General features: G+C 50.1%; 1 protein-coding gene across 1 annotated transcript; it reads left to right on the forward strand.

Annotated features, from left to right (window-relative positions):
* On the forward strand, positions 1-2248 carry MYL7 (myosin light chain 7). Its single transcript, XM_086697197.1, has 7 exons — positions 1-109; positions 322-435; positions 575-650; positions 877-981; positions 1356-1434; positions 1588-1636; positions 2099-2248. The coding sequence occupies exons 1-7, from the start codon at positions 107-109 to the stop codon at positions 2198-2200; spliced, it is 528 nt and encodes a 175-aa protein (XP_086553323.1). The 5' UTR covers positions 1-106; the 3' UTR covers positions 2201-2248.
* Positions 2249-18184: the final 15936 nt, after the last annotated feature.

The raw sequence follows: 18184 nt of genomic DNA on the forward strand, positions 1-18184 counted from the left end.
GGGCCTGTCCTCTCCTTCTGTCCTTATTTGGTGCTCCAGGTGATAAGGCTGAGGCATAAAAGGGGCTGTGGGCCCCTTGCAGCAACCAGGCGGCCACAGAGAGAGGATGGTGAGTGTCAGGTAGGGTCGCCAGAGGCCAGCAGACTACCAGGTGCTGTCCTTGGGCTGCAGGAGGGGTTTGGGGGTGGTGGTGTCATGGAGCCCACATTGGGCCTGGAGAGGTGGTGTCTGGGGACAGGAAGAGGGCCCTGGCCTGGGCTCTCCTGGGAGCTCTGGGGGTGCACCTGGAAATGGGGGCCTCTCCCCACACACGTGTTGCAGGCCAGCAGGAAGGCGGGGACCCGGGGCAAGGCCGCAGCTGCCAAGCAGGCCCAGCGAGGCTCTTCCAACGTCTTTTCCATGTTCGAGCAAGCCCAGATCCAGGAATTCAAGGAGGTAAGTGGTGTACTCCCAGTGGCCTGGAACCTGTCCTGGCCCCTGTCCTTACTATGCCCGCCATCCAGGACCCTCCCGCCTCCGGCCCTCCCTGGGTGGGGGCTGTTCTCGCCTAGACACTCTGCCCCCCACCTCGCAGGCCTTCAGCTGCATTGACCAGAACCGTGATGGCATTATCTGCAAGTCAGACCTTCGGGAGACCTACTCCCAGCTCGGTGAGCACCTCCCCCTTCTCCCCACCCTGGGCCTGCTCTCACCAGGGCTGCTGGGTCAGCGGGATTCCACCGCCCACTGAGAAAGGACAGGCCCCTCACTCTCCACTGCTCTTGCCTCTCCTCCTCTCTGTCTCCTCCCCTGCCCCATCCCCACTGGGCCCAGCTTCCTTCCAGGGCACCTCCCTCCCCGGCCCTCTCCACCCCTGTGGCTATCACCCCCCCCCAGGGAAGGTGAGCGTCCCGGAAGAGGAACTGGATGCCATGCTGCAGGAAGGGAAGGGTCCCATCAACTTCACGGTCTTCCTCACGCTCTTCGGGGAGAAGCTCAACGGTGAGCCAGGCCTGGAGTCTGCCTGAACACTGCCCAGACCTCAGCTGGACCACCCCGCCGCTGGCCCTTGCACACCCAGAGGATATGGAGTCCTCCTCTGCACCCCAGACCCATGGGCACTGCTCACCCCAGCTCCTGACTTGGAATTGGGAAATGTGCCTTCAGCCTCCACTCCCAAGTCCCAGATCCTAGTCTCCCGGCCAGGCCTGCCCGCAAGGCCCGCCCAGCATCCCTGAGCCCCAAGGGATGCTGTGTATCAGGGAGGATGCTCCTACCTCTTCTGGGACATGACGCCCCCCCCCCCCCGGGTTCCTCCTTGGTGGGGCCAGGGAGGCTGGGGGTGTGGGTGCTCACCTATTCCCTCCGGCTCCCAGGGACAGACCCCGAGGAAGCCATCCTGAACGCCTTCCGCATGTTTGACCCCAGTGGCAAGGGCGTGGTGAACAAGGATGAGTAAGTATGAGCAATGGGATGACAGGGGGTGAGGCCCAGGTGAGGGTGACCCCCCGCCTGTACTGTGGGGCTCTTTCTGCCTTGGGGGTGGCCACCTGGGCCATAGGAGCCTCGTCCCCCTCATCAGGCCACCCGTCGGCTCTCCCCCACCAGGTTCAAACAGCTTCTCCTGACCCAGGCAGACAAGTTCTCTCCAGCTGAGGTGAGGATTCCTGGTTCCTCGGACACCCCTCCCTTGCCAACCCCTTCACAGGGTCCTCGCCCCGCAGGGCATGGGGGAGGCCTTGCGGACCCCCCACCCTCGTGGGCCTAGAGCAGGGCTCCGTGCAGGAGGGACTGTCTCTACCAAGGGTGACAGGCATGGAGTTAGATGGGAGTGTCCTGGGCCGGAGAAGCTGTGCGTGCAAAGGCCCGGGCACGAGAGAGCGGCACTGGCATCTGGAAGAGCCTCTGTCCGTGCAGTATCAAGCAGCATGGGGAAGGGAGGGGAGGCATCCCCATGGCCCCCTCGGGGCCCTAGTCTGCCCACGGTCAGAGTTTGGGGCTCCCAGCCGAAGAGACGTAGGGTCAAAGTACAGCCCTGGGAGTGGGGAGGGGGGTGAAGGGTCGGCCCCCACCAGGCTTTGCTGGATGGACTGCCTCTCACCAGTCCCCGCCGCCCCAGGTGGAGCAGATGTTTGCCCTGACGCCCATGGACCTGGCAGGGGATGTCGACTACAAGTCTCTGTGCTACATCATCACCCATGGGGATGAGAAAGAGGAGTGAGCGGAGCAGCCCCCAGGGTCACCACAATAAATGCTGTTTTCAATCAGACCTGCTGTGGTGGCCTCTCTGTGACAGATGGGGTGGGGGCAGGCAGGAGGGGTCTGTGAGATGAGGCAGGCACTTTGCCAGCTCACCTCCAGGTGCCCCATGCAGTTCTGTGACTATGAGCCATCATCTGCCCGGTTCACAGATGGGGACACATAGGCCACACCTCTAGGAGAGGAACCTGTGGGCTTGGCACAGCCTCCCAGTCCCGAACCAGCCACACGGTGGGCCCTGCACTCAGCATCCTGAGGCCGCTCAGCCATGTTCTGGGAGGGTCCCACTGGTGGGGCAGACCCTGTCTCTGTGTGCTGACTCAGGTGGGCCTCCCTGTGTATGCGTGTGCCCTGTGTGTGCTGCGTGTATGCTGGGTGTGTGTGTGCATGTGCGTGCATGCATGTGCTCTGGGTATGTGTGTGCACATGTGTGCGTGAGTGTACTGCATGTGTGTGTGTGTGTGTGTGTGTGTGTGTGTGTGTGTGCATGTGTGCTGGGTGTGCTGGGCTCTGTGTGGAAGGCACTGAGAACCCATCTGGAAATAGACTTACTTCACTTTGGAAATGCAGAGGTTCCATAACAGGAAGCAGGGGCCAGAACGGGCTTCATGTCTCCTGGCAGGGCAGGGCGGGGAAGGTTCAGGCGGCTGGAGAGAGGGAGAGTTTTTCTCTGGAAGGGATTGTTAGTGTCTGGTCCCCACCTCATGTGCAGAAAACGGGCTGGGGGCACGGGGGTCATGTCTCCATCTGGGAACTGGAGGGCAGCGGGGGGACAGGAAGGGCCAAGCAAGGGCTTGCACTGAACCGCCCCCTCCAGCAAGCCTGGCTGCAGCCCTCAGCTGGGGTGCTGGAAGAGGGAGGAGCTGATCACACTCCCTCCCTGCAGGCAGCAAGCAGGAGGAAAGAGCCATTTTCCCCTGGAGAAGTGTTCAGTTTTTATTTTTATTTGGGACTTGCACTTGCAATTACGACATTGAGACCTGAGATTTAAAGTCCGCAGAGCACTTTCTATGGCTGATTAGTGATGGCAGGAGTCGTGGAACTGCCGTCTTCATGAGGAGAGCAGGCCTGCAGGGATGGCGGGAGACACAGCCCAGCAGGTGTTATAATTCTCGCATGAGTCCTGCTTGTTCAGCAGACTGATTTCAAAAGATAAGGGGTAATTTCAGAAGTCAAGCTTCTGCAGAGAAAAGTTGTAAAAGACGCAAGGGACCAAAAACATCAGTGCCTTCAAAAAGGTGCTGGTCAGCAGGGCCCCTGTGACCTTGTTGTCTTCTGTAAGGTGTAGATGACCTACAGCAAGGCCAAGGGTTCCCATCCCTAGACACAGAGAAACACGTGACCCAGGGGAAGAACAAAGGACTCCCCTCCTCCTCTGCGGAAGAAGCCATCGTTGCACCTATTAAAACAGCAAGTTCTGGGAGCGCCTGGGTGGGTCAGTTGGTTAAGCATCTGACCCTTGATAGCGGTTCAGGTCCTGATCTCATGGTTTCATGGTTTTGAGCCCCAGGTCAGGCTCTGTGCTGTCTGTGTGGAGCCTGCTTGGGATTCTCCTCTCTCTGTCCCACCCTCCCCTCCTAAAATACATAGATAAACATTTTTTTTCAAAAATTTAATAAAAAATAAAATAAAATAGCAAGTTTCTGCCAGCATCTGTGAACTGCACCCTCAACCCTGGACAACACGGGTTCGAACTATGTAGGTCCACCTACACGTGGAGTTTCCCTGACAAATACAGGACCGCCCCACATACCCACTTGTTTATGATTTTCTGAACATTTTACGTTCTCAGGCTTACTTGACTGCAAGAACACAGCATATAATACATGCGACACACAAAAGACGTGTTACACGACTATTCACGTTATCAGCCAGGCTTCCAGTCAACAGTAGCCTGTCAGTGGTTAAGTTTTGGGGGGGGTCACAAGTCATACACAGATTTCCGGCTGCGGGGCACACCCTCAGCCCTGCGCTGTTCAAGGGTCAGGTGTACGAGCATCCGCTCCTTGGCTCTTCCTCTGAACCGGCTGTCACGTGCTGGTGGCTTCCTCGTGGAAGAACGGGCACAGAAAACCTTTGACCAAGGCTTGTTTTATCTCTGTGTGCGAGCCGCGGTTCTGCTCCCACTCCCGGTGTCATTGTCCAGTAAGGCTCGTCCTTTCTGCACCAAAACGGCCTGCACGAACTAGCTTGGGGTAACCTGACAGCAGAGTGTGTGTGTGTGAGATGCAGAAGGCACAGAAGCGGAGACAGAGAACAGACCTGGCGCACGAAAGACACGGTACTGCCCGAAATGGTAGCCCCGGCCACCTGTGCCTGTTGGGCACTTAAAACACGGTGTGACTTGAGATGTATTTGTTTGTTTATTTTTGAGAGAGGCAGAGCACAAGTGGGGGAGGGGCAGAGAGAGAGAAAGACAGAACCTGAAGCAGGCTCCAGGCTCTGAGCTGTCAGCACAGAGCCCGACGCGGGGCTCAAACCCACAAACTGTGAGATCGTGACCTGAGCTGAAGTCGGACGCTTAACCGACTGAGCCACCCAGACGCCCCAACGAGGAGATTTTAAATGACGTGTATGGCACCATCTTTGGCTAACATCCCCTTTCCACTGGACACTGCTGAGCCAGCTGTGTGATGTGCCTGTGGTCTCTCAGGAGCTGGGGTTCTGACCCAGCACACAGGGGTCACGCCAGAGCTCTCTGCGAACCGAGCCCAAACGAAGCCCATTTCATTTGGGCAGAGCTGAATCTGCGTGTTGTGGCAGAAAGGAGAGAGGGTTTTGTTTGCAGAGAGCAGAGCCCACACTAAGGTGTTCCGAGTCTGGTGGAGCAAAGCAGGTGCATCGGGGGTGGGCCGGGCCTGTGAGTCCTGCCTGCCTCTGCCAGGCAGTCCATCTCGCCGGACACGGACATGGGACATGCACACCCCAGGGACTCAGGGTCGGCAGCCACCTGCCCCAGTTCTTTCCTAACCCGCCCTCCCGGGGCAGGGCCCCATCTGCAGATGTCCTGGACTCCCTGGTCCTGGCGGTCCCCTCCCCACACCTCACCCACAGGCCACTCAGCTGGAGCCCATGAAGGAGGCTTCCAGCCTCTTGTCCTCACGGGGACTGTGTCCACTCTGGGGGAACTTCCTTCAGCTCCGGCCCCTTCCTCCTCCTTCTCCAGGGGTTCACAGAGAAATACTGCCCCGTCTCCCCCAACACCCTGCAGACCCTAGATGCGAAGCCTGGCATCCCCGCAGCAGCCCAGGCCTCACGGGAGGGGGGTGGTGGTTGGAAACGCAGAATCTCAAGAGACCCCGGCAAACACTTGTTCAGGAGGGCCCTGGAGCCAGTGTGGCCTGCTGGGCCGGAGTAGTGGCAGGCAGGGACCCTGTGAAGGCAAAAAAACTTGAACCTTCTTCCTCGACCTCTTTTTGCGTCCATCTATTTGAAAGCTAAGAAGCCTCTTGCCAGTTTCACAACACGGGAAGCCCCCTCTCCAGTTTCCCGGGAGGGCAGGAGCATCAGTGCCGGGGACTGCAGCAAGCCCACTTCGGAAGGAAGACGGGAGTGTGGTTGAAGGTGATCGGCAAAGCCAGGTCCCTGAGCTCAGCCGCTTCTGTGCAGAACGGAGAAGACCTGCCTGTGGGGTCTCTTAGGGGACTGCTGTGATGAGCTCTGGGTGAGTGCCGAGTCAGTAAGAGACCGGGTCCTTCTTTCGGGACTCCTGTGGCTGGTTCCCTGCCTTCCCAGGGGACCTGCATCTCCATTTGTGTCCACCCGGCGCAGCTCCGTCTGTGTGGGCCTGGCCTGTTTGCTTCCCGTTTTATCCTGGGGTCCCTCCAGCGCCACCCCCCCAGCCTGGGCCCCGTCCCCTGCCCCACGTCCTCCCACCCGGGGCCGCTCTGGCTGGCTGGCGGTGGCTCACAAGTTCTTTCCACCACCATAAAGACGGGGTGTGCAGCTGCTTCGGGGGCGTGGGCAGTGCTTAGGTTTCTGGGCGGTCGCCCCAGCCCCCCTCACCCCTCCTCAAGCCTGGACCCTCTCCATTCTCCAGTTTGGGCGGGAGGGTCTGGGGGGTGTTGCAGAGCTGGTGCTTTGCTCTGAAAGCAGGCGTGTCTAGTAAGGTGGGGAGACGAGTAAATAATAGGTCTAAGTACACTGGCCTCTTCTCTGCCGTGAGCCTTCTAGACTCTTGAGGCCTGAAAGGCTGGGGTGTGGAGGCACAGGGGCCCTGCACTGGAGAAGGCCCCCCAGGAGTCAGCCTGCAGCTCCCTCCCTGTGCATGTGAGCAACCTCGAACCAGCCCCACTCCTCCTCAGCGGTGCGCTTTCCTCATCTGTGCGGGAGAGGCTGCCGGTGTGTGCCACGTGCCTCGGTGAGCTTCTGGCCCCAGAGCAAAGAGCACACTTCTCAGGCTCACCACTTGCTGGGAGGTGTGACCCAGCAGGTGTCAGACCTGTATCGTGGAGCAGTTTTGTCCTCAAGAGACAGATGTGTGCCCTCCTCCACCTCCGTCCCTGGAACACAGCTGGACATGGCCCCTGGGACTGTAGGGCTCCTGCACTGGACTCAGCCGGGTCCCCAATGCCTGGAGGCACCACACAACCCAGATCCCCCCTTCATATCCAACACAAAGAGGAGTGAGCTCTGGTGTGACTACAGCCCTGATATTTGGACTTTCTTACCCTTACAGCAGAACCTGGTCCCGACCAGTACTGTCTGACCGCTATCCCCACTCCCAGATAAACTGAGGCAGCACATGGCTGAGCCACCCATCCAAGACCACACAGAGCCAGGAGGCGGCTGAGCCAGGTTTGACCTGCTTTGATCTTTGTGCAGACGGAGCCCAGAGCAGAGCAGTGGCCATCGAGGCAGTGGGTCTGGGGCTCCCTCGCCAGGAGCGAAACGGGTCACGGGAGGCCCTGCATAGCCTGCCCACATGCTGGGTCTGTGAGCCCCGATGTCTCCAGGCTCCACACACATCCGGAGGTTGAAAATGAGGACGTCTGACAGCGCCCACCATGCCCTCCCAGCCTCCTCTTCTGAGGACTGATCTAAGTCCCAGACTAAGTCCCTGCGACACTAGTTTCAGTTGGGGACCACTGGACATATCCACAGGGCCGGGCGCCACCTAGCACTTGATTTCATTTTCCTGACTAAATGTGCAGACTGGGACGTGCGGATGGGCTGGGGTATGGGCTTGTTGGTGCCCAGTCAGCCTCTCTTGCTGTCTATTTGGGCGACCTGACAATTTCCTAGCACAAAAGAAGGCAGTGGCAAGACCACGGAACTTGGTGGCCTCAAGGCGGCAGGGAGGCTGCATGGTGGTTAAGGTATACAGTGTGCCCAGTTGTCTTTGGGGCTGCTCCTATCGGAAGGCCCAGACTGTTTCTCCAAGGGGAGTCCAGGCTGGCAGCTTGTTGGCTTCTAGCAGCCTGGTGGCTTCAGGGAAGCCAGAGGCCACCAGGCCAAGACAAAGCCCGAGATAAAATCTCAGGGAAGGAGAAGCGTGGACTCTCCCACCTCAGGCTGAACTCTTGGGCCCCAGCCCCAGTCCAGTGGCCACGTCCAAGCTCAGGCGGGAAGAGATGGCGAGCTGCCTGGCACCGTGAGAAATGAGAAATTGTGGCTTTAAGTCAGCAAGACTCGGACAGCTTGTGATATGGCAGCAGAGTGACACAAGGTCTTATGCTCCGTCCTGATGAGGACAAACAGCGGCCCTTCGGTAACCGTCTCCCCCACCCCAGGGGTCCAGAACCCCCCTGATCTCCTGCCTGCAGCCGGCCCTCTCACCATCTGGGGACCATCCCCACAGGGACGTGCTGCTGACACGCAGACACATACAGCACCAAAATAGAACTCTGTCGCCCCGGCCTACCCTGCTTTGCGTCAGTATCACCTCCACTGCCCCTCTCGCAGGGCCCCTTCTGACTCCCCGCTTCCTCTTCCTCCTCCTCCACTCTGCACCCCTCTCCCCGGCTTCGGGCAGGCCCCTCCCATGGCCGACTGGGCTGGACCACCTCCAGTTCCCACCAGGTTCCATCCTGGCCCTCCTTGCTATGGTCTTCTCAGGAGATGAGACCCTGCCTTGGGCCACTGGCGACTGAAATGGGGTGGCCACTGCTCCAGAGGGACACAGAGCAGAGGCAGCAGGTCTGTGGGGGACAGAGAGGTAGGGGTTGGGGGGGAGTGCAGGCCAGGTGACAGATGGAAGGGGGTGTCCTGCCTGCCCTTCATCCGCAGACCTGTGCCTATGTGATGACACCCACACTGTGCTTGGGTGCCTCCAGCTGGTTCCTGTGACTTGTGATGGGACCCAGTTCCCTGCCTCAGGCCCTGCTCTGGGGAATGGATGTTCTTTGCTGCCTGGCCCAGGGCATACCTGCGGTGTGCCCTGGGTCTGGGCCTTCAAGCCTCACCTTCCTCTCCTCTGCGCCTCCTGCACAGAAGCCTCCACAGCCTGGGCTCCTGCTGCTGGCCTTGCCCGGCCCCTGGGACCCTCCCTACATGGGCCTCAGCAAGGAGAGGCCTTGCCATGGACAGGGCTCAGTATTTAGAATTTCAGTTATGGGGAACCTGCAATCTCTCTAAACTTGTTTTCCTGCAAGTTAAATTAGAAAGCCACAGCTTCTAAAAGAAAAAAAAAAAAAAAGGCTGAATGAGATGCCTATTTTTCTTAATGTTTATTTTGTGTGTGGGGGGGCAGATAGAGAGGGAGACACAGAATCAGAAGCAGGCTCCAAGCTGTCAGCACAGAGCCCGATGTGGGGCTCAAACCCACAAACTGTGAGATCATGATCTGAGCTTGACTGATGGAGCTGTCCAGGAGCCTGGTGGGATGCCTATTTTAATTGATGACACCTTGAGGCTTCTAAATATTTTCAGGATTCTATGTTTGCCTCTTTGCAAAATACTATTTATAAAGTAACTGAGGCAAGCAATGAATGGAAAGAAGTCAGAAAGGCTTCTGAGACCTTTTTTGCCCTCCTGTCTTCTCTCTCTGCAGGTTAGTGGTGGCCACCTTGTGCCAGAGCCCTGCCTCCGGGGCCACTGTGCTCTGTTCTTTCTGCCAAGACTCCCTTTTCCTCTGAATCTCTCCCTAGTCCCTCCCTGCCCCTCTAAAGTTAAGTCTTGTGGGGACCTGGGGGACTCAGTCGCGTCCGACTTTTGATTTCGGCTCAGGTCATGACCTCATGGTTCATGAGTTTGAGCCCCGTGTGGGGCTCTGTGCTGACAACTCAGAGCCTGGAGCCTGCTTGGGATTCTGTGTGTCCCTCTCTCTCTCTGCCTCTCCCCTGATCCTGCTCTCTCTCTCTCAAAAATAAATAAACATTTAAAAATTTAAAAAAGAAAAATTTTTGGCCTTAAAGGGACATAAAATTCCCAAGGAAACTGTAAGTTTGCTCAAACTCAGTTTTGATACTTGCAGCATCTGATCTTGAAATGAGGGCTACATCTGGATCCGGATGAAGCCCTTCACAACTGCTTGGTGCTGACGGGTTGCCTTCTGAATCCCCATGACAATGTATAGAAAACTCCTCCAACCAATGAAGATTTTTAATGATTTAAATATTAAATATGAAATATTATGAAAATAGCAAGGTGTCCTTACCTCCAACGGGATCAAATTATGAATGGCTCCAATATGCAAAGCTTAGTAGACTCCATGCTGTGCTGGCTCTGTCATTAAAGTTCCTGGGCATTCTGGCTCAACTCCCCGGAGGCTAAAGTGAACCACCCCACTGATATTTCTGCCAAAAACACTGCTCTCAGGCCAAGCCTCTGTCACAGTGCAGAGAGATGTTCTCTTACATGGTAACTTGGAAAAAGTGACAAGAGATGCCCAAAAACAGGCCCCAGAAAAGGAAAAACAATACTGGGAATCTAGTAATTTTTGGATCCATAAAAAGAGAACTCTGGGAGCGCCTGGGTGGCTCAGTCAGTTGAGAGTCTGACTCTTGATTTCGGCTCAGGTCATGGTGTCAGGGTTGTGGGATTGAGCCCCGCGTGGGGCTGTTTAAGACTCTCTCTCTCTCTCTCTCTCTCTCTCTCTCTCTCTCCTTCCCTCCCCCAATAGTGCACACACACTCTCTTTCTAAAATTAAAAAGAGAGAGAGAGGAAACTCTGGTTTAGACCAAATAACAATCCAGCCCTCCCAGAAATGCTAAAAATCCTACTTACCACTGTACATGCATTGAACTATTATTGTTCTAGTGACAAAATGACAGCACTCATGAACCAATGCTGATGGGGAAGTCTGAATAAGGCCATGACAAGTGTCTACCTCATTTGTCCCACCTCCCCAAAGTATAAATCCAGAGAAACCAGTTCTTACAAATGGATTTCATACAGCTTTCCCTTCTCATGGATATAAACATGTTTTAGTCATTTTTGCTTTGCCTTCTCACTGGACCAAAGTTTTCTCTTGTAGACAGGCCAACATCTGTTCTGTGGCCAAAGTTTTATTAGCAAAGATAACCCCCTACCTAGGGAACCCCCTTTACGGTTAGCAGGAAACCCATTTTACCAGTCAGACGCCTTGATGAGTTCATTGCAGTCTGACTGGTTTTACAATACTTCCGTTGTGCATACGTCCTCAATCCTCAGGGCTAATAAAATGCACTAACAGCACTGTTAAGACTCAATTGGCAAAATTTGTAAAGACCTTCCAAATACCGTGGCCTAAAGCATTGCTGTTGGTCCTCTACATCTGGGATCCACCCTCTCGGAGCTCACAGATTCTCACACTCTGAGGTTGTCACAGGACATCCGGTACACTTGGCCTCTGCCTCCTCTGACACACAGTTGACATAAAAGGTGATATACTTTCATATCGCAAAGGCCTAGCTGCTTCAATTAAAATAGTCTTGCTTTTTATGGAGACCCCTCATGGTGCACTCCTGGGAGACGATGCCGGAAGCCTCACACCTTGCAGCCTGGAGATTTCATCTGTTGGAAGAGACACCTCCAGACAGACTCTTCAACCCTCCTGGAAAGACCCTTATCGGGATCTGTTGAGCAACTTTGTGTAGACACACTCCCGGGAATAGACTCTTGGAATCTCGGGACTGGCCCTGCACTACGTGTGGTGGCCTGAAAGTGCAGATTGTCTGGAATCCACGTGGACGACATCTGACGAGACTCTGTCCCAAGATGCCTGGACTGGCCTGTGTACCTTTCCTCACTTCTGCGTCTTCTCTCTCTCTGATGGAAAGAAAATGCCCTTGTCTGCACTCCCAAACTATTACAAAAGGAGGATACCTCTTCCATGATTATGATCTTTTGGAAACAGCCTCATCATCACCCTGGAAAAATTAATCTCTCTCTTGCTTTTTCTGAAGGATTAGAAGGTTCAGAGTTCACAAAAGTCTTTCTTTCATCTGAACTGTTAACTGACTCTGGATTCCCTAGTTGTCCTGGGCTGTATGGTTCATGTCTCTGAATTTACAACTTTATGGACTATTATTGATAAAATGTATGTTTCTGAACAGTTCTTTTGCGATACCAATACTGTTTTAAAACATCTTTGAAGTTTTGCTGTTTTCCAAAAAGTTTATCCGCTGTTGCTTCACGTTTATTCCCGCCCCGTATCTTCCCAAAGGCACCTGGGTTTTCTCTCATTGTGTTCTTATGGTATCCACTATTCTGCTTTCCTGGTCACTTAACAGGTCACTTAACAGGACCCCCCCCCCCCCCCCCGGTTTCCCTTTGTGGAGACAACCCTCCACCCCTGAGTCAGAATAAATGCCAGTAAATATTTCAGTTGGCTACTTTCAGATATAGAGTCCTGGTTTACAACCATCAAACACTCTGGAGTTGTAGCCTTACGTCTTCTGTTTTGTATAATTAAGTTTCATATTTTGTTTTTAAAAAAACGCTGTGTCCAATAGTGATGTTGGCTTTGTGCCTCAGGATGATCTCCGACACTCAAGACCTAGAGAAAATGTAGACTTGGGATGGGAAGCACCTGCGAGGTCTCCCTCCTGACCCTTTCTTGTTGCTCACGTGGGGCCTAAGTGGTCAGCCGTCTCCGCCCTGTCCCTCCCATACAGCCCAGGACAACTAGGGAAGCTTCTTCCCGGAACTGAGGAAACCCTGACCCTCCATTAGGGATATTTTCAAAGAAAGATCTTGACCAAAGTGGAAAATGTGGAGATGAATACGAGGAAGGAAAGCTCTCACACCACCACTCGCTGTCGTTGTTGGTGCTGATTCAACAGGGACACGCTCCCTGGTGTGGTGGCTCCTACTTTACTACCCCTGCAGGAGGAAGAAAGGGCTCCTCCTGCCCCAGCAACAGCTCAGCCAATAAGAGACAGCCACCGCTCAGCCAATGGGAAGCCACTACACTTCCAGCTCCCAGTTTACTCCAATGGACTTTCAGTTTACAACAGCCCCCCTTTTCTCTGTGGAAGAACCTCTGCTTTGTTCTCTGGAGTTGTCTATGGTTTTGCTGTAGCTTGCTTGTCCTGGATTCCAATAATGTTATTCCTCCCCCTCCAACCCCCCCCCTCCCGTTTTCTGGTAAAATAACTGACAGTTTCATTTTTTAATTTCCATTTTAAAAAATGTTAAGGTTTATTTTAGAGAGACAGAGAGGGGGACAGAAGATCCGAAGCGAGAGCCACGCTGACAGCAGAGTGCTGTCGCGGGGCTGGAACTAACGAACTGCAAGATCATGACCTGAGCCGAAGCTGGTTGCTCAACAGACCCAGCCACCCAGTTGCCCCCCCCCCCCGCCCTTTTTTTAAAAGTTTATTTGTTTTGAGAGCGCGACAGAGCAAAAGCAGGGTCTGGAGCATAGAGGAAAGAGAGAATCCCAAGCAGGCTCTGCACTGTCAGTGCAGAACCCAATGTGGGGCTTGATCTCATGAACCATGAGATCTTGAATCATGAGATCATGACCTAAGCTGAAATCCAGTCGGAGGCTTAACCAACTGAGCCACCCAGGTGTCTCAAGATTTTATTTTTATTTATTTATTTATTTATTTTTTTTTTTAAATTTTTTTTTTTAACGTTTTATTTTTATTTTTGAGACAGAGAGAGACAGAGCATGAACGGGGGAGGGGCCGAGAGAGAGGGAGACACAGAATCGGAAGCAGGCTCCACGCTCTGAGCCATCAGCCCAGAGCCCGATGCGGGGCTCGAACTCACAGACCGCGAGATCGTGACCTGAGCTGAAGTCGGACGCTTAACCAACTGAGCCACCCAGGCACCCCCCAAGATTTTATTTTTTAAGTAATCTTCACACCCAGTGTGAGGCTCTAACTCAAAACCCCAAGATCAAAAGTCACTCAGCCAGGTGCCCCAGTAATGTTTCTACATATTATTGGAATTAAGCTAGTATAACTCTGAATGTGATTCTGATAGTTAAGATGGATAGGGTAAACCCTAGAGCAACCACTAAAAAACACAATCAAAAACATAGTTTAGAAAAAAATGAATGAAATTACAGTGCTATCTCAGAAAATCATCACTCTGTGCAAAAGAAAGCAGTAAAGGAGGAAGAGAGGAAAAAGACACAATGCAGACAATAGTAAAAAGTAAAATGGCAGAAGTAAATACAACTATATCAATAACATTGAATATGAATGGAATAAGTCACCCAATCTGCTTTTTAAAACAGATTATCGGACTGGATTTGAAAAAAAAAAAATGATTCGACTGTATGTTCTGTATAGGAGATACTTTAGGTTCAAAGACACAAATAGACTGAAAGTATTAGGATGAAAAAAATACCCTGCAGTGACTATACGCAGGGTAGACAAAACAGACCTTAAAGAGAAAATGTTACTAGAGGTAAAGGGTAATCAGGAAGATACAACAAATGCAAACATACATGCATCTAATAAAAGAGCACCAAAATGCATGAAGCAAAAACTGACAGAAAGAGAGAAATAGACAAATCAATGATAACAGTTGGAGACTTCAGTACCCACTTTCAAGAATGGATAGAAAAACTAAGCAGAAGATCAATAAGGGAATAGAATCAACCAACATTATAAACCAACCAGACCAAATAGACACCTACAGAACACGCCAACAAACAACAAAATATGCATTCTTGCAGGATACACAGGGAATGTTTTTCAGGATAGGGCATACTACATACTACATCACAAAAGAAATATCAATTGATTTAAAGGGATAAAATAATACAAAGTATGTACTTTAATCACAATGAAATGAAATTAGAAGTCAATAATGGGGAGATTTTAGAAGCTCATAAATACACAGAAATTAAACAACACTCTTCTGTGTAGCCAGTGGGTCAAAGAAGAAAGCAAGAAGTAAATCAAAAAATATTTTAAGCTAAAAGAAAAGGAATTCACAATATATCAAAACATACACAATGCAGCCAAAGCAGTCCTTAGAGAGAAATTTACTGCTGTAAATGTCAACATTAAAAAGAAAATCTCAAATCAACAAGCTAACCTTCCAATTTAAGATCATGGAAAAAGAAGAGCAAAATAAACCTGAAGCAAGGAGAAGAATGACAATAATGAAGATCAGAACAGAAATTAATGAAATAGATAATAGAAAAAAATAGAGAAAAATCAATGAAACCAATGCTGTTTGTTTCAAAAGATCAACAAAAGTGATAAACTTTTAGCTAAATTAACTAAAACAAAAGGGAAGAGGCTTAAATTACTAGAATCAGAAATGAAAGTAAGGACGCTACTACCAACTGTACAAAAATAAAAAGGATTTTAAACTAATAGTATGAAAAAGTGTACACCAAAATTTTAGTCATTTAGGTGAAATGGACAAATCTCTAGAAAGACATGAATTACCAAAACTGACTTAAGAAATGGATTGTCTGAACTGACATATTAGCTAGTGTAGAGACTGAATCAGTAATCAAAAAACAATCCACAAAAAGCCAAATGCTTCACCACTGAATTTTACCAAACATCCAAAGAAATTTAATACCGATCCTTCAAAGACTTTTCCAAAAATAAAAGGGAAGAGAACACTTCACATCTCATTTGAGGCCAGTATTACCCTGATACCAAAACTATACGAAGACATCACAAGAAAATAAAACAACAAATATCTCTTATAAAGAGGAATGCAAAACTCTTCAAGGAAACACTAGCAAACAGAATCCAGCAACATATAAAAAGAATTATACATCATGTCTGAGTGGGACCATTAAAATAAAAAAAAGTCTGCTCTGTGACAGATACTGTCAAGAGAACGAAAAGACAAGCCACAATAATGGGAGAAAATACTTGCAAAAGGTTATCTGATAAAAGGCTGTTATCCAAAATATACAAAGAATTTTTAAAACTAAAAATAAGAAAACAATCCAATTTAAAAATGGGCCAGAGGCGTAGCAATTTCTTACTTGACACATCCCCAAAGGCAAGGAAATTAAAAGCAAAAATGAACTACTGGGACCTTATGAAGATAAAAAGCTTCTGCACAGCAAAGGAAACAATCAACAAAACTAAAAGGCAACCAATGGAATGGGAAAAGATATTTGCAAATGACATATCGGACAAAGGGCTAGTATCCAAAATCTATAAAGAGCTCACCAAACTCCATACCTGAAAAACAAATAACCCAGTGAAGAAATGGGCGGAAAACATGAATAGACACTTCTCTAAAGAAGACATCCGGATGGCCAACAGGCACATGAAAAGATGCTCAATGTCGCTCCTCATCAGGGAAATACAAATCAAAACCACATTCAGATATCACCTCACGCCAGTCAGAGTGGCCAAAATGAACAAATCAGGAGACTATAGATGCTGGCGAGGATGTGGAGAAACGGGAACCCTCTTGCACTGTTGGTGGGAATGCAAATTGGTGCAGCCACTCTGGAAAACAGTGTGGAGATTCCTCAAAAAATTAAAAATAGACCTACCCTATGACCCAGCAATAGCACTGCTAGGAATTTACCCAAGGGATACGGGAGTACTGATGCATAGGGACACTTGTACCCCAATGTTTATAGCAGCACTCTCAACAATAGCCACATTATGGAAAGAGCCTAAATGTCCATCAACTGATGAATGGATAAAGAAATTCTGGTTTATATACACAATGGAGTACTATGTGGCAATGAGAAAGAATGAAATATGGCCCTTTGTAGCAACATGGATGGAACTGGAGAGTGTTATGCTAAGTGAAATAAGCCATACAGAGAAAGACAGATACCATATGTTTTCACTCCTATGTGGATCCTGAGAAACTTAACAGAAACCCATGGGGGAGGGGAAGGAAAAAAAAAAAAAAAACAACAAGAGGTTAGAGTGGAAGAGAGCCAAAGCATAAGAGACTCTTAAAAGCTGAGAACAAACTGAGGGTTGATGGGGGGTGGGAGGGTGGGGAGGGTGGGTGATGGGTATTGAGGAGAGCACCTTTTGGGATGAGCACTGGGTGTTGTATGGAAACCAATTTGACAATAAACTTCATATATTGAAATAAATAAATAAATAAATAAATAAAAATAATGAAAAATAAAACTATTAAGAGTTACAAAAGGGGGCCACAAAGCATTAAACCCCTAGCATGGGCACTTAAAAAAAAATGGGCCAGAGATTTTGACACCTCACCAGAAAAGATATACTGATGGCAAATAAGCATGTGAGATGTTCCACAACGTTTCATCAGGGAAATGCAAATTATAACAATGATACCACTACACCCCTATTAAAATGGCTAAAATCTGGAACGCTGACAACACCCAGTGCTGGTGAGGATGTGGAGCAACATTGCTGGTGGGAATGCAAAATGAAGCTGCCATTGTGGAATGTAGTTTGGCAATTTACTACCATGTTAAATACTCTTATCATACATTCCAGCAATTATGCTCCTGGGTATTCACCAAAGAAGTTGAAAACTCACATACACACAGAAACCTGTACACAGATGTTTATAGCTGCTTTACTCATAATTCCCCAAATGGAGAGGCCACCAAGATGTACTCCAGTAGGTAGATGAATAAATGAACTGTGGTCCATCCAGACAGTGGAATATCATTCAGTGCTAAAAAGAAATGAACTGTCAAACCATGAAGACCTGGAGGAAATTGAAATATGCATCACTAAGTGAAAAAAGCCAGTCTGAAGATGCTGCATACTTTGATTCCAACTCTGTGATGTTCTGGAAAGCATACAACTATGGAGACAGTAAAAACAAAAAACAAAAAACAAACCAGCGATTGGTTAGGGTGAAGGGAATGGATGACTTGCAGGACACAGAGGATTTTTAGGGAAGTGTCTGTACAAATCTATAGTGGTAGGTACATGTCATGATACATTTGTCCAAACCCATGGAATATACGACACTGAGAGTGAGCCTGGATGTCCACTCTGGACTCTGGGTGACGATGATGTGTCAGTGCAGGTTCATCAGTTGTAGCCAATGTTCCATCTGGTGGGGATGTTGACAATAGGAGAGGATAATCATGGGTGGGGGCAGGGGGCACTTGGGAAATCCCTGTACCTTTCACTTAACTTTGCTGGGAATCTAAAGCTGCCCTAAAAATAAAGTCTGTGTTTAAAATGTACAATAACTGAAGTGAAAAATTCACTAGAAGTGTTCAAAAGTAGGCTTGAGCAAACCCGAAGACAGGACGGTTGAAATCATCAAGACTGAGAAACAAAGAATGAACAATGAAGAAGTGAGATGAACAATGAACAGAGCCTGATGGCCTGTGGGACACGGTCAAGTTGACCAACGCACACATTGTGAGAGATCCAGAAGAGAGACAGAGAGGGGCAGAGAGACTATTTGAAGAAATAATGCCCCCAAACTCCCCACATTTGACTAAAGACATGAATACAAACATCCAAGAAGCTCAACAAACTCCAAGTAGGAAACATTCAGAGAGCCACACAGAGACACATTACAGTCAAGCTGCTGAAAGTGAAAGACAAAGAGAAAATCTTAAAAGCAGCAAGAGAGACAGAAGTGATTCATCACATGCAAGGGTGTCCTCAAAAAGAA

Source organism: Puma concolor, chromosome A2 (genome assembly GCF_028749965.1).
Source record: "Puma concolor isolate L17-30 chromosome A2, mPumCon1.1.hap2, whole genome shotgun sequence".
In the NCBI taxonomy this organism is placed as follows: Eukaryota; Metazoa; Chordata; class Mammalia; order Carnivora; family Felidae; genus Puma; species Puma concolor.